Source organism: Macaca fascicularis, chromosome 7 (assembly GCF_037993035.2).
Source record: "Macaca fascicularis isolate 582-1 chromosome 7, T2T-MFA8v1.1".
Classification (NCBI taxonomy): Eukaryota; Metazoa; Chordata; class Mammalia; order Primates; family Cercopithecidae; genus Macaca; species Macaca fascicularis.
Genome location: NC_088381.1, coordinates 120,926,116 through 120,942,518, shown reverse-complemented (window position 1 = coordinate 120,942,518; position 16,403 = coordinate 120,926,116). Strand labels below are relative to the sequence as shown.

Genomic DNA, 16,403 nt, shown 5'->3' with positions numbered 1-16,403 from the left:
TATGCCTTAGACCCAATGAAGAGTCAGCCACATCGCCTGGAAAAGCAGTTGTTTAATTATCAAAACACATAGAAACTGTATATTAGAGGTTAAAATTATGATGGTTAAGTCACTCAGTGCTTTAAAAGGTTGCCATTCCCTATAGCAGGATTAATCATTTATAAAATAAAGTCCCTATCCATTACTTGCTTCACATAACTTTTATGTGAAATAGTGTTTTATTGAATTAAGTTTCATATCTGAGTTTGTTAGATAACATTGATTTAAAAATCTGAGTGTTATAATTTTTCAAACAAATAAAGTTTGTCTTGGAGACTTTCAAATTAGCTTTTCCTTTTTACAATAGCTGTTCATAGTTTCAAGTTGAGTCGAAACCATGTGGACTGGCACAGTGTGGATGAAGTATATCTTTATAGTGATGCAACAACATCTAAAATTGCAAGAACAGTTACCCAAAAACTGGGATTTTCTAAAGGTAATCATTAAATATTACTATAGCTTATCAAAATTTTGGGAATCTGACTTTTTCTCTTATATTCAAAATAGACAATTCATGTTCTGTTTTTAGTATGTTTTAAATGTATTAAATTTAGTGACATTCCTTTTTAAATGAAACTTTTTAAGTTGAGGTGACATGTGTTCGTCAAGGAATAACTATATATTTAGAATGATTTGACAAGATTAATAAATATCTTTTATACTTCTGAAAGCACAAAAGCTGTTAAACCTAAATTGTGGCAGTTGAAATATAGTGTCAAGGAAGATGAGGACTGAAAATTTTCCATCATATTTAGTGACCTGGAGGTCATTGGTGACTTAGATGGATTGATGGGGCAGAAACCAGATCGGCATGGGTTGAAGCATAAGTAGAAGATGAAGCAATGGAAGCAATGAGAATAGACAACTCTTTTTTCTTCTTTTTTTTAAGATGGGGTCTCACTCTGTCCCCTAGGGGGACAGAGCAGTCCTCCGAACTCAAGCCTCCTCAAGGGCTCAAGCAATCCTCTGAACTCAGCCTCCTCAGTAGCTAGGATTACAGGGATGCACCACCATGCCCAACTAATTTTTTTAATTTTTTGTAGAAACAGAGTCTCCTTAGGTTGTCCAGGCTGGTTTCAGATTTTTGGCTGCAAGCCATCCTCTTGCCTTGGTCTTCCAAAGCTCTGGGATTACAGACGTGAAATACAGTGCCTGGCCTGACAACTCTTTAGACACGTTTGACTACATGAAAGAAAAGAGAGAATGATACCTGGGGAAGATGGGAGAGCATTATCAAAAAATAAATGTAAAAAGAATTTTAGAGTTTGATACAATTTTTATACCATATTTTACATTTTTAATTTCAATAATGTGCTTTGAATATCTTTTTATGTTTATTACTCAGTTGTATTTATTTTCTGAATTACCTTGTGTAACTAGCTTAATTTGCTATTTGAATGGTTGTCTCTACTTTTTAATTAGTAAGCTCTCTTTGTATACTTAAGTAATTATGTGTTATATTTTGCATATTTTTTCCGGTTTGCCATTTCTTTTTTCCTGATATTTTCTTATTATAATATAGAAGCTTTAAATTTTTATATATTCAATTTGTCCTTCTTTCCTTCCATTTCTTTCTCTTTATGGTTTCTGGCTTTGGTTTTGTGTCCAGTTCACTTTATATCACAGCTGATCAATATATACCTTCTTACAGTTTTTATTTCCTCCCCCCCCACAGCCAGTGAAATTTTTTCATAATATTCCTTTTACTTCTTTTTTTTCTTAAAACATACTGTGGAAAATGCTATTTCTCAGATTAAATAGTAAATTTAGAATTAAAATTTTTCTACAGCATCAAGTAGTGGGACCAGACTGCATAGAGGTTATGTAGAAGAAGCCACATTAGAAGACAAGCCATCACAGACTACCCATATTGTATTTGTTGTGCATGGCATTGGGCAGAAAATGGACCAAGGAAGAATTATAAAAAATACAGCCATGTAAGTTCTTTGATGAATACATTCTATGTCTAGTCTAGAATCCAAACTTTCATCTAGAGTATAAGAGATATTAACAGTATACTAATTCCACTGCATGTTCCTCCAGTGCCAACTGTTCGAATACCTCTTAAGTCATAGATCAAGTATCTGGACCAAATTTTGAGAGGGATTATGTCTACTGGATGATGATGATGTTTGATTTTTTTCTCCCCACAGTATGGAGAAGAGGAGGGATAAGGAAGCCTTTTTAAATCTAATATATTAAGTTAATTTATAGTCTAAGGTTGAAAGCAAGAAAAATATCTAGTTTTAGGTTATATCTTACTCTCTGAACTTCAGAAACTAAGAATACTGCAAAGTTGCACAACTCTAAAAGGCTAAGAAATAGCCAATTAGCAGCTTAACCTATCCGATTAATTGCTACCCAAGGAAACTGAACTCTGAATTTTATGTGGAAAACAGTGGATTATTTACCAACACACCAGACAGGTTATTTACCTCATTAGTTTATTTATATTCAGTTTTATCCTAAAACTTTTTAAGATGTTTTAGGGGTATATATGATATTTGCGTGTTTCAAAAACATTAATGACTTTGTTAAAAGGTCATGTTAGGGTTAAGGGTTCCACCGCAAACTTGGCTGTGAGCTAGCAGCCAGTGTAAAGAAAAATATAATCGGTTATAGATGATGCCAGGAGAACAAGTCTGTTGTTGACAAGTCCAGTTTATTTGATTCTGAGGCTTATAAAGGTTCATTTGAGTCCTTATAAAGTAAACGGTGTTATGATACTAGGAAGTATGTCCTCAGCAACACCTGTATAATAATAATGCAATGCTGAGTTTTATTTCACTTTTTATTGTAACATCTCTTAATGTCAGCTAATGGATTAAAGTAAAAATACAATTCAACTTCTTTTTATTATTATTATACTTTAAGTTCTAGGGTACATGTGCACAATGTGCAGGTTACATATGTATACATGTGCCATGTTGGTTTGCTGCACCCATTAACTCATCATTTACATTAGGTATATCTCCTAAGGCTATGCCCCCCACATCCCCTCACCCCAGTGGGGCCCAGTGTGTGATGTTCCCTACCTTGTGTCCAAGTGTTCTCATTGTTCAGTTCCCACCTATGAGTGAGAACATGCAGTGTTTGGTTTTCTATCCTTGTGATAGTTTGCTCGGAATAATGGTTTCCAGCTACATCCATGTCCCTACAAAGGACATGAACTCATCCTTTTTTATGGCTGCTCGTATTCCATGGTGTATATGTGCCACATTTTCTTAATCCAGTCTATCATTGATGGACATTTGGGTTGGTTCCAAGTCTTTGTTGTTGTGAATAGTGCCGCAATAAACATACATGTGCATGTGTCTTTATATTCACATGATTTATAATCCTTTGGGTTTATACCCAGTAATGAGATTGCTGGGTCAAATGGTATTTCTAGTTCTAGATCCTTTAGGAATCACCCCACTGTCTTCCACAATGGCTGAACTAGTTTACACTCCCAACAGTGTAAAAGCATTCATATTTCTCCACATCCTCTCCACCTGTTGTTTCCTGATTTTTAATGATCGCCATTCTAACTGGTGTGAGATGGTATCTCATTGTGGTTCTGATTTCCATTTCTCTGATGACCAGTGATGATGAGCATCTTTTCATGTGTCTGTTGGCTGCATAAATGTCTTTTGAAAAGTGTCTGTTCATATCATTTGCCTACTTTTTGATGGGGTTGTTTGATTTTTTTTCTTGTAAATTTGTTAACGTTTCTGGATATTAGCCCTTTGTCAGATGGGTAGATAGCAAAAATTTTCTCCCATTCTGTAGGTTCCCTGTTCACTCTGATGGTAGTTTCTCTTGCTGTGCAGAAGCTCTTTAGTTTAATTAGATCCCATGTGCCGATTTTGGCTTTTGTTGCCATTGCTTTTGGTGTTTTAGTCATGAAGTCCTTGCCCATGCTTATGTCCTGAATGGTATTGCCTAGGTTTTCTTCTTGGGTTTTTATGGTTTTAGGTCTAACATTTAAGTCTTTTATCCATCTTAAATGAATTTTTGTGTAAGGCGTAAGGAAGGGATCCAGTTTCAGCTTTCTACATATAGCTAGCCAGTTTTCCCAGCACCATTTATTAAATGGGGAATCCTTTCCACATTTCTTGCTTTTGTCAGGTTTCTCAAAGATCAGATGGTTGTAGATGTGTGGTGTTATTTCTGAGGCCTCTGTTTTGTTCCATTGGTCTATATCTCTCTTTTGGTACCAGTACCATGCTGTTGGTTACTGTAGCCTTGTAGTATAGTTTGAAGTCAGTTAGCATGATGCCTCTAGCTTTGTTCTTTTTGCTTAGGATTGTCTTGGCAACGTGGGCTCTTTTTTGGTTCCATATGAACTTTAAAGTAGTTTTTTCCAATTATATGAAGAAAGTCATTGGTAGCTTGATGGGGATGGCACTGAATCTATAAATTACTTTGGGCAGTATGGCCATTTTCACGATATTGATTGTTCCTATCCATGAGCATTGAATATTCTTCCATTTGTTTGTGTCCTCTTTTATTTCATTGAGCAGTGGTTTATAGTTCTCCTTGAAGAGGTACTTCACGTCCCTTGTAAGTTGAATTCCAAGGTATTTTATTCTCTTTGTAGCAATTGTAAATGGGAGTTCACTCATGATTTGGCTCTCTGTGTTAATGGTGTATAGGAATTCTTGTGATTTTTGCACATTGATTTTGTATCCTGAGACTTTGCTGAAGTTGCTTATCAGCTTAAGGAGATTTTGGGCTGAGACGATGGGGTTTTCTAAATATACAATCATGTCATCTGCAAACAGGGACAATTTGACTTCGTCTTTTCCTAACTGAATACCCTTTATTTCTTTCTATTGCCTGATTGCCCTGGCCAGAACTTCCAGCACTATGTAGAATAGGAGTGGTGAGAGAGGGCATCCCTGTCTTCTGCCAGTTTTCAAAGGGAATGCTTCCAGTTTTTGCCCATTCAATATGATATTGGTTGTGGGTTTGTCATAAATAGCTCTTATTATTTTGAGATGTATTCCATCAATACCTAGTTTATTAAGAATTTTTAGCATGAAGGGCTGTTAAATTTTGTCAAAGGCCTTTTCTGCATCTATTGAGATAATCATATGGTTTTTGTCCTTGGTTCAGGTTATGTGATGGATTACGTTTATTGATTTGCATATGTTGAACCAGACTTGCATCCCAGGGATAAAGCTGACTTGATCATGGTGGATAAGCTTTTTGATGTGCTGCTGGATTCTGTTTGCCAGTATTTTACTGAGGATTTTCTAATCGATGTTCATCAGGGATATTGGTCTAAAATTCTCTTTTTTTTGTTGTGTCTCTGCCAGGCTTTGGTATCAGGATGATGCTGGCTTCATAAAATGAGTTAGGGAGGATTCCCTCTTTTTCTATTGATTGGAATAGTTTCAGAAGGAATGGTACCAGCTCCTCTTTGTACCTCTGGAAGAATTTGGCTGTGAATCCGGTCCTGGACTTATTTTGGTTGGTAGGCTCTTAATTATTGCCTCAATTTCAGAGCCTGTTACTGGTCTATTCAGCGATTCAACTTCTTCCTGGTTTAGTCTTGGGGGAGGGTGTATGTGTCCAGGAATTTATCCATTTCTTCTAGATTTTCTAGTTTATTTGTGTAGAGTTGTTTATAGTATTCTCTGATGGTAGTTTGTATTTCTGTGGGATCGGTGGTGGTAACCCTTTTATCATTTTTCATTACATCTATTTGATTCTTCTCTCTTTTCTTCTTTGTTAGTCTTGTTAGCGGTCTATCAATTTTGTTGATCTTTTCAGAAAACCTGCTCCTGGTTTCATTCATTTTTTGAAGTACTTTTTTGTGTCTCTATCTCCATCAGTTCTGCTCTGATCTTAGTTATTTTTTGCCTTCTGCTATATTTTGAATTTGTTTACTCTTGCTTCTCTAGTTCTTTTAATTATGATGTTAGTGTATCAATTTTAGATCTTTCCTGCTTTCTCTTGTGGCCATTTAGTGCTATAAATTTCCCTCTATGCACTGCTTTAAATGTGTCCCAGAGTTTCTAGTACGTTGTGTCTTTGTTCTCACTGGTTTCAAAGAATATCTTTATTTCTGCCTTCATTTTGTTATGTACCCAGTAGTCATTCAGGAGCAGGTTGTTCAGTTTCCATGTACTTGTGTGGTTTTGAGTGAGTTTCTTAATCCTGAGTTTAATTTGATTTCACTGTGGTCTGAGACACAGTTTGTTGTCGTTTCTGTTCTTTTGCCTTTACTGAGGAGTGCTTTACTTCCAACTGTGTGGTCAGTTTTGGAATAAATGTGATGTGGTGCTGAGAAGAATGTATATTCTGTTGATTTGGGGTGGAGAGTTCTGTAGATGTCTGGTAGGTCTGCTTGGTAAAGAGCCGAGTTCAAGTCCTGGATATCCTTGTTAACCTTCTGTCTCATTGATCTGTCTAATATTGACAGTGGGGTGTTAAAGGCTGCCATTATTATTGTGTGGGAGTCTAAGTCTCTTTGTAGGTCACTAAGAACTTGCTTTATGAATCTGGGTGCTCCTGTATTGGATGCATATATATTTAGGATAGTTGGCTCTTCTTGTTGAATTGATCCCTTTACCATTATGCAATGGCCTTCTTTGTCTCTTTTGATCTGTTGGTTTAAAGTCTGTTTTATCCAAGACTGGGATTGCAACCCCTGGTTTTTTTTTGTTTTTGTTTTTGCTTTCCATTTGCTTGGTAGATCCTCCTCCATCCCTTTATTTTGAGCCTACGTGTGTCTCTGCACATGAGATGGGTCTCCTGAACACAGCACACTGATGAGTCTTGACTCTTTATCCAATTTGCCAGTCTGTGTCTTTTAACTGGGCATTTAGCCCATTTACATTTAAGGTTAATACTGTTATGTGTAAATTTGATCCTGTCATTATGATGTTAGCTGGTTATTTTGCCCATTAATTGCTGCAGTTTCCTCCTAGCATCGATGGTCTTTACGATTTGTCATATTTTGCAGTGGCTGGTACCAGTTGTTCCTTTCCATGTTTAGTGCTTCCTTTAGGACCTCTTGTAAGGCAGGCCTGGTGGTGACAAAATCTCTCAACATTTGCTTATCTGTAACGGATTTTATTTCTCCTTCATTTATGAAGCCTAGTTTGGCTCGATATGAGATTCTGGGTTGAAAATTCTTTTCTTTAAGAATGTTGAATATTGGCCCCCACTCTCTTCTGGCTTGTAGGGTTTCTACCGAGAGATTGCTTTTAGTCTGATGGGCTTCCCTTTGTGGGTAACCTGACCTTTCTCTCTGGCTGCCCCTAACATTTTTTCCTTCATTTCAACCTTGGTGAATCTGACAATTATGTGTCTTGGAGTTGCTCTTCTCGAGGAGTATCTTTGTGGTGTTCTCTGTATTTCCTAAATTTGAATGTTGACCTGCCTTGCTAGGCTGGGGAAGTTCTCCTGGATAATATCCTGAAGAGTGTTTTCCAGCTTGGTTCCATTTTCCCCCTCACTTTCAGGTACACCAATCAAACATAGATTTGGTCTTTTCACATAATCTCATATTTCTTGGAGGCTTTGTTCATTTATTTTTCTCTTTTTTCTCTCCTCTTTTCGCTTCATTTCGTTAATTTGATCTTCAGTCACTGATAACCTTTCTTCCACTTGATCAAATTGGCTACTGAAGCTTATGCATGCATCAGGTCTTCAAGGTCATTCACCTACACTGTTTATTCTAGTTAGCCATTCATCTGATCTTTTCTCAAGGTTTTCAGCTTCCTTGTGATGGGTTCGAACATCCTCCTTTAGCTCAGAGAAGTTCATTATTGCCAACTTTCCGAAGCCTACTTCTGCCAATTCGACAAAGTCATTCTCCATCCAGCTTTGTTCTGTTGCTGGTGAGGAGCTGCGATCCTTTGAAGGAGAAGAGGTGCTCTGGTTTTTAGAATTTTCACCTTTTCTCCTCTGGTTTCTCCCCATCTTTGTGGTTTTATCTACCTTTGGTCTTTGATGATGGTGACCTACAGTTGGGGTTTTGGTGTGATGTCCTTTTTGTTGATGTTGATGCTATTCCTTTCTGTTTGTTAGTTTTCCTTCTAACAGTCAGGTCCCTCAGCTGCAGGTCTGTTGGAGTTTGCTGGAGGTCCACTCCAGACCCCGTTTGCCTGGGAGGTATCTCCCAGTTAGGCTGCACGGGGGTCAGGGACCCACTTGAGAAGGCAGTCTGTCTGTTCTCAGAGCTCAAACACCATGCTGGGAAAACCACCACTCTCTTCAAAGCTGTCAGATGGGGGAGGATGTTTAAGTCTGCAGAAATTTCTGCTGCCTTTTGTTCAGCTATGCCCTGCCCCCAGAGGTGGCATCTGCAGAGGCAGGTGGGCCTCATTGAGCTGCGGTGGGCTCCACCCAGTTCGAGCTTCCCGGCCACTTTATTTACCTACTCAAGCCTCAGCAATGGCAGATGCCCCTTCCCCAGCCAGGCTGCCACCTAGCAGTTTGATCTCAGACTGCTGCACTAGCAGTGAGCAAGGCTCCGTGGGTGTGGGACCCGCTGAGCCAGGCGCGGGATGTAATCTCCTGGTGTGCCATTTGCTACGACCGTTGGAAAAGCACAGTATTTAGGTGGCAGTGTCCTGATTTTCCCGGTACAATCTGTCACGGCTTCCCTCAGCTGGGAAAGGGAAATCCCAGACCCCTTGCACTTCCCAGGTGAGGCAATGCCCCGCCCTGCTTCAGCTTGCCCTCCATGGGCTGCACCCGCTGTCCAACCAGTTCCAATGAGATGAACCAGGTGCCTCAGCTGGAAATGCAGAAATCACGCATCTTCTGCATCAGTCACACTGGGAGCTGCAGACTGGAGCTGTTCCTGTTCAGTCATCTTGGAACAGACCTCACAATTCAACTTTTTAAAGAAAAAACCTTGTCACATAGTGCCAGGCCAAGTCTGATCCTTTTCAATCTCCATGGCTTATATTACAGGAATCTCTTCCCTCTGATCCTGATTTTACTTTCTGATGAGTTGTATATTACTTCCTGTGATGTTTATGTTTTTATGTTAGTATGCAGATATTTTGTTTGGATGTCTAGGAACCTGAGAACTAGGTTTACTTGCATATTCTCTCTGGAGCCATTGATAAATAAGAAGGTATCGGTTTGATTTCTTTGAGTACAAGTGAGGGACATCCTAACCCAAAAAGGCTTAAGCCAAAAGCAGCATTTAGTAACTCATAAAACTGAGGAGTCTAGGAGTTAAATTGCCAAACAAGTCATCAAAATCCAGTTTTATCTGCTCTATCACCTTCATTGTGGAGCCATTATCACACATCTCCTTTGATTCCAAATGTTGTTTATATAATCTTGTGCTCAAATTCAAGAAGAAAGAATTAGTCTTTTTTTCCAAAAGTCCCAGCTAGTCTATGCATTTCAGTGACTAATGATGTTGCATCCAACTTCCTGAATCTATGCATGTAGCCATGCAGGGTATGATTGGCTAAACTGGTCATATTCCCAACCTAGAATCAGATGGAAGTTGACTTCATCTTAACTATAGGAAGAGCTAGATTCACAGATAAAAATCACGAGCTATTATTGGAAGTAGGATGAATGAATCCAAGGTGGCTCAAAAAAAAAACCCCAAGTGTCCACTACAGGGAGGATTGCCATCATTTCTTCATAGACAGGTTAATTTGATGGAAAATTCTACATATAACTTAGTAATCAATGGAAAATATTCATATAAAAAGGAATTCTGCATAATAAATGATTAAAAGATAGGAAAATCTATATGATTTCTTACCATTTCCCTGCTTGCTGTCATTCCTAAGTTCAGTATTCAGGCCTGTACAAAACTTCATCCTTATCAGGGCCATCCTGAAGCTTGTGTGTACTTGTGATTGATTTGACAGCCTTTTGTTCTCTCAGGATTTCTTTAAATCATGTCTTAGATTCCTGGTAATAGAGAGTTTTCCCTCTTAACATTATTTTAGCAAACCTGCTAATGATTAGTTCAAACTAGCTTTAATCACCTTTGTTCCAGAAAAATATGTTTACTACTTAACACAGATTGAGAAGCAAATTTTTAGACAACTTCTGGGAATGTCACATATAGTTTACTAAAAGGGATAAATGGAAGGCATTTTAAATACAACTGGATTTACTTTTTGTGGAGTTTCCTTATAAGGGAACTAGTCATAGAACTTGTAGATCTAATGCCCTAAATTAGTCATTTTAAAGCTATAATCTTAGAAGAATATAAGGAGGTTTTCAATTAAACACAGTGGGTTGAACACATGAGCTTATCTTATTCCCTCCTGAAACCTCTTTGAACATGATATAAAAAAGAATTTTAAAAAGCAGAAAGGCATAAACCCATAAGTACAGAAAAACATGGGAGAATAAACAATAGTGACAAGAATATCAACAAAACTTATGTTTTTGAACAGGAAATATACACATGTAGTTCACAAAACAAAATATTAAAATGTGGAGTAAAAAGGCTGATTCTCATTTCTTCTCCATCTTCTCTCATTTTCCTTTGTCCTTGTATCCCCATTTATAGTCTTCTAGATTTTCTTTAGGCATATACAAATTTTTTTCCACACAAAACGTGCATGCTATAGACTTCTGGACCCTGTTTGTTTGTTTGTTTGTTTGTTTTAAAAATGTATTTTGGATTGCTTGAGCCCAGGAGTTCAAGACTGTGGTGTGCGATGATCATGCCTGTGAGTTTCCAGTGCACTGCAGCATTGGACAATGAAGCAAGACCCCATGTTTGGTTTTTTGGTTTTTTTTTTTTGAGACAGAGTCTTGCTCTGTTTCCCAGGCTGGAGTGCAGTGGCATGTTCTTGGCTCACTGCAGCGTCCGCCTCCTGGGTTGAAGAAATTCTCCTATCTCAGCCTTCCTAGTAGCTGGAACTACAGTCACACGTCACCACACCCAGCTAATTTTTGTATTTTTAGTAGAGACAGGGCTTCGTCATATTGGTCAGGCTAGTCTCAAACTCCTGACCTCAGGCAATCCACCTGCCTCAGCTTCCCAAAGTGCTGGGATTACAGGCGTGAGCCACCACGCCCGGTCAACCTCATCTCTTAAAAAAAAAAAGTATCTTGGAGATTACTGTTCATGATTTTCTATTTATATCTTTTTCTATTTTTTTCTATATTTATATCACACATATATTTTCTTAAAACCAATTAGTTTACCAATTTTTTTCTAATTGAGAGGAATTATGAAGACTTATTTTTTACAGCTATTTAATGATCCCTAGTTGTACAGTAATTCTTAAATGCTATTAATCTCTATCTTCTTTCTTACAATATGAGGTAAACATTCATTGCTCAGAGAACATGGAAGTTGAAATAAGCTTATAACAGGACTGAAATCATGATTTTTGTGCATGCGTAGCAGCACAGTAGTGGGTCATTGTCTGAGGTATAGTATTATATTTTTTAATCATTCCTTTTTCTCATTTTCTCTATCCCCTGTTGGTCTCAGTAGTTCTTATGAGATATTTAAGAAATAGATTTTACTGCTTTTAGTAAGGCAAATTTAGGCATCTAGCCAGAACATATCTATCTTCTCTCTTCCCTCTCCCTGTCTCCCCCTTCCTCTCTTTGGCATCCCCCTCCTCTCCCTTCTCCTTCCCTCACTATTTTTTCATTTTTCTTGCATCCTTTTCTTTTTTTTCTTAACAGTCACTCCAGTACTCCAAATGATTCAGTAGACATACCTGTTTGATCAGTTTTTGATCATTTGAGAATTATGATAGCGATCCTGTGGAGGGAAGGATTGTATAAGTTTGCTTTAGAAAAAAACAACATTTTAAGCAGGTGTAGTGTTTCCGAGTTGAGAACTCAAAGTTAGCGTTCCCCAGCTACATCACTATTGACATTTTTGACTGGATAATTTTTTATTATGAGGGCTGGCCTGTACATTGTAAGATGTATAAACAGTATCCCTAGCCTCTTCTCACTGATGCAAATAAAACCCTTGGTTGTTAGAACCAAAAATATCTCCAAACATGGCCAAGTGTCCCTCAAAGTATAAAATTGTCCATGGTTGAGAACCACTAATCTAAATGAACTCTTTTGTGTGCAAATTCAAACAGCAACACACGTACCACTTCCTAATTACTGTATCACAATGATTTACTAAAAACTACACAGCCATCAAAATTGAATGAGTGGGTAGAAAAATATTAGAAATTTTAAAACTGAACCTTTGAAAAGATGACAAAGAAACTTTAAAAATGTTCCTGCGACCGTTACTTGAGTATCTGATGTAAAAAAGGAACTTTTAGACTCTGTGGATAATAAAGAGAACCTGCCTTCAAGTCTAAAGTTTTGGCTATCATTTTATTTTCAGTGATGATAAGGGAAGCACATCTTTATTTTGGCAAAGTAGAATCTATTTAGGCTTCTTAAAATGCCAACTTTGGGGATATGCAATCAATAAACATAATTATAATGTAATGCCTTTTAAAATATACTGAAAATGAAGATAGACTTTTCAACAAGTACTATTGGGATAGCTAGATTTGCATATAGAAAAAAAATAAATTGGATCCATTGCTCACACAAGGATAAATTTCAATTGGATTACATTTAAGTGAAAGAAATGAAACCAGGACATGGTAGCACATGCCTATAGTCCTAGCTACTTTCCTAGCTACTTGGGAGGCTGAAGCAGGAGAATCGCTTGAGCCCAGGAATTCGAGGCTATAGTGCCCTATGACCACACCTATGAATAGCCACTGCACTTCAGCTGGGGCAACATAGCAAGACCTCATCTCTAAACAAACAAACAAAAAAAGGCCAGGGGGAAGGAAAAGAAATGAAATTATACAAGTATTAGGGATTTTTTTTAAAGGAGAGCTTGAATTCTTCTAGAACTTAGGAATAGAGAAAACTATTCTATGACTTGATCCACAAGAAATAAGGAAAAATATTGATAAATATTATATCATCTAGAAAAAAAATATGGCAAAGAAAAACTAAGTTGAACTGAAAGAAAACATTTTCAACTTATAGATGAAGGATTCTTAATATGTGAAATCATGCTAAAAATAAAAATATGTTCAACCACCTTATGGGAAAACGGGCTAAAGATATAAGCAAGTAGTTCCTAGAAAAGGAAATGGCTGTTCACCGTATGAAAAGTCTTTTTTTTTTTTTTTTTTGGAGAGAGTTTTGTTCTGTCACTCAGACTGGAGTGCAGTGGCGCAATCTTGGTTCACTGCGGCCTCTACCTCCCGGGTTCAAGCGATTCTTCTGCCTCAGCCTCCCAAATAGCTGGGAGGGACTACAGGTGCGCACCACCACACCCAACTAATTTTTGTGTTTTTTTAGTAGAGTCTGGATTTTACCATGTTGGCCAAGCTGGTCTCAGACTCCTGACCTCAAGTGATCTGCCTGCCTCGGCCTCCCAAAGTGCTGGGTTTATAGGCATGAGCAACGCACCCAAACAGATGTCATTTCTTAACTATCAGATTAGCACACGTTCAAAATTTGACGACATGCTTTTTTGGCCAGGCTGTAGGTAATAGATGTTCTTATACAGCTGATGGAATGCAATGAAAATGAGTATGTGGCAGTATCTATCAAAATTACATATGTATTTATCCTTTGACCCAGAAAACCTAGTTCCAGGACTCTATCCCAAAAAAATATCAGCAAAAATAAAAGGACGTGCACAAGGCTTTTGATTGCAGCATCACGTAGGAAACTACTCAAATGTTCATCAGTAAGAGATAGGTTGATAAACTACAGCTATTGTCTATATAATGGAGTAGTATGCAGTTGTAAAATAAAGAAGATCTCTGTGTATTACTCTGGTTATTTGAAAAGATTCACAAAGTTGAGAACCTTTTAACTAGACCAAGAGAAAAAGAAGATTCAAATTACTAAAATCAAAAGTAAAAGAGGAGACATTACTACCACCAACCTTAGAGAAATAAAAAGGATTATAAGGGAATACTATGCACAATTCTGTGCTACAGAGTGTATAACCTAGATGAAATGAACAAATTTCTAGAAACAAACTACCAAAACTGTTTAGTAATCACTTTCCAAGACAGACACAAACTGGGAAAACTGATCTGGTAACGAGTAAGAAATAGGAAGTCTGAGGAGACCTATAACAAGTACAGCGTTTGGATTAATAATCAAAACACTTCCCACCAAAACAACAAAAGCCCAGGACCCGAAGATTGCACTGGTTAATTCTACCAAACATCAAAAGAAGAATTAAGCTGGGTGCATTGGCATGTGTCTGCAGTCTCAGCTTCATGGAAGGCTGAGGCAGGAGGATTGCTTGAGCACAGAAGCTCCAGGCTATAGTACACGACTGTTCCAGTGAATAGCCATTGCACTTCAGCCTGGGCCACATAGTAAGATCATGTCTTTTTAAAAAAAATAGAGAAGAATTAGCACCACTTCTCTACAAACTCTCTAAAAAATAGAAAAGGAAGGAAGATTTCCCAGCTCATTCTATGAAGCCAGTATTACCCTGATACCAAAAACCAATGAAAGCATCATGAGGAAAAGAAAACTATACCAGTATCCCTTGCTGAATACAGACCACAGAAATCTCAATGAAATGCCAACAAACTGAATCCAGCAACATATATAAATGGTTATATACCATGACTAAGTGGCATTTATCCCAGGAATGCAAGATAGGGTCAACTTTTTTTTTTTTTTTTAATCAAGGTAATCCACCACATGTAGAATGAAGGAAAAAAAAAAAAAAACCACATCATGTGACTTTCAGACACAGAAAAGACATTTGACAAAATCTCAACATACTTTCATAATAAAAGCACTCAGGAAATTAGAAACAGAAGGCAACTTTCTCAATCTGGTAAAGGGCATCTACAAAAAGCCTGTGGCTAAACTTATTCTTTAATAGTGAAAGACTGAAAGCTGCTCCTTGAGATCAGGAACAAGACAAAGATATCCACTCTCACCACTTCTGTTCAGCATTTGTACTGTGCATTTCAGCCACAGCAATTAATCAAAAGAAATAAAAGACATCTAGATTAGAATGGAAGAGATAAAACTATCTCTGTTTGCAGATGGCATGCTACTATAAGTAGAAAGTCCTTTTGTTCTTCAAAGGACACTGAAGAAAATGAAGATAACCCTCAGAATGGGAGAAAATATTAGCAAACCACGTATCTGATAAAGGTCTAGGATCCAGAATATATAAAGTACTCTTACAACTCAACAGTTTTTAAAAAAGGAAGACCCCAGTTTTTTTTAAATGGGTAAAGGATTTGAGTAGGCATTTGTCCAAATAGGATATACAAATGGCCAATAAACTTGTGAAAAGATGGTCAGCATCTTTAGTTATTAGAGAGATGTGACCTTGAACACTACCACTTTAAAGGTACCACTTTATACCCACTAGGATAACTCTTACCGAAAGGATGGAAATTAACAAGTATTAGCTAGGATGAAGAAAAATCGCAACCCTTACATGTTTCTCGTGAGATTAGAAAATAGTACAGCTGCTTTGGAAAGAGTTTGGCAGTTCTCCCAAAAGTTAAAGTTAGTGTATGAGCCAGCGATATCGTTATGTGTATACCCAAGAGATCTGAAAATGTATGACCACAGAAACTTGTTAAAGAATGTTCGTAGAAGCATTATTCATGATAGCCAAAAAGATGGAAGCAACCCAAACATCCATCAGCTGATGAGTGGTAAGCAAAAGTGGCATATCCATATAATGAAATACTATTCAACAATGAAAAGCAATGAAGTACCGATTTATGATGCAACATAGATGAGACTTGAAAACATTACACTAACTGAAAAGCCAGACACAAAAGTCCGCATATTGTATGATTCTATTTATATGAAATACTCAAATAGACAAATCTGCTGAAAGTAGATTAGTGGGTGCCGGTGGGTGGGAGGAAGAGGGATAGAGAGTGACTGCTAATGAGTCTGGGGTGATGAAAGTGTTAACGAAATTAGATAATGGTGATGGTTGCATAAGTCTTTGAATATATTAAAAGCCACAGTTGTTTTAAAAAAAAAAAAACTAGTGAAGTTGTGTCAAAAGCAACTTGAAGAGATTCACAGACCTAAAATAGGAGACAATTTGAACCTTGGTAAGGATAATAACTACAGTGGATTGATATGCACCAAATTTGCTTAAATCTGTGAATTAGTAATGATATCAAAATATATAAAACCTAATAACTTGTTATTTTGAGAACTGTTAATAAAGGGGAAGAATTAACCATTTATCCTGCCTTTTCTAGGTTAACTGTGCCTCAGTTCATGCAGAAACTATTTGGTTATACCCCAGTGCAGCTAAATATTTAATGTAAGGAAATTTCTTTTTCTAGAAGTATAAGTCTATAAACAAATGAAGAGTGATGGAATATAAAAGGCGCTTTTGCCACCATGAAAACTAATGG

At 37.3% G+C, this 16,403-nt stretch overlaps 1 protein-coding gene across 8 annotated transcripts in view; it reads left to right on the top strand.

The window, feature by feature from the left end:
• The window catches only part of DDHD1 (DDHD domain containing 1), a 124,036-nt gene that overhangs the window by 69,165 nt on the left and 38,468 nt on the right, over positions 1–16,403 (top strand). For all 8 annotated transcript variants that reach the window (XM_005561281.5, XM_005561279.5, XM_073997419.1 and 5 more), the window contains 2 exons: positions 347–475; positions 1,829–1,976. In XM_005561281.5, coding sequence (XP_005561338.1) covers positions 347–475; positions 1,829–1,976 — 277 coding nt within the window. The remainder of the gene's footprint in view (positions 1–346; positions 476–1,828; positions 1,977–16,403) is intronic.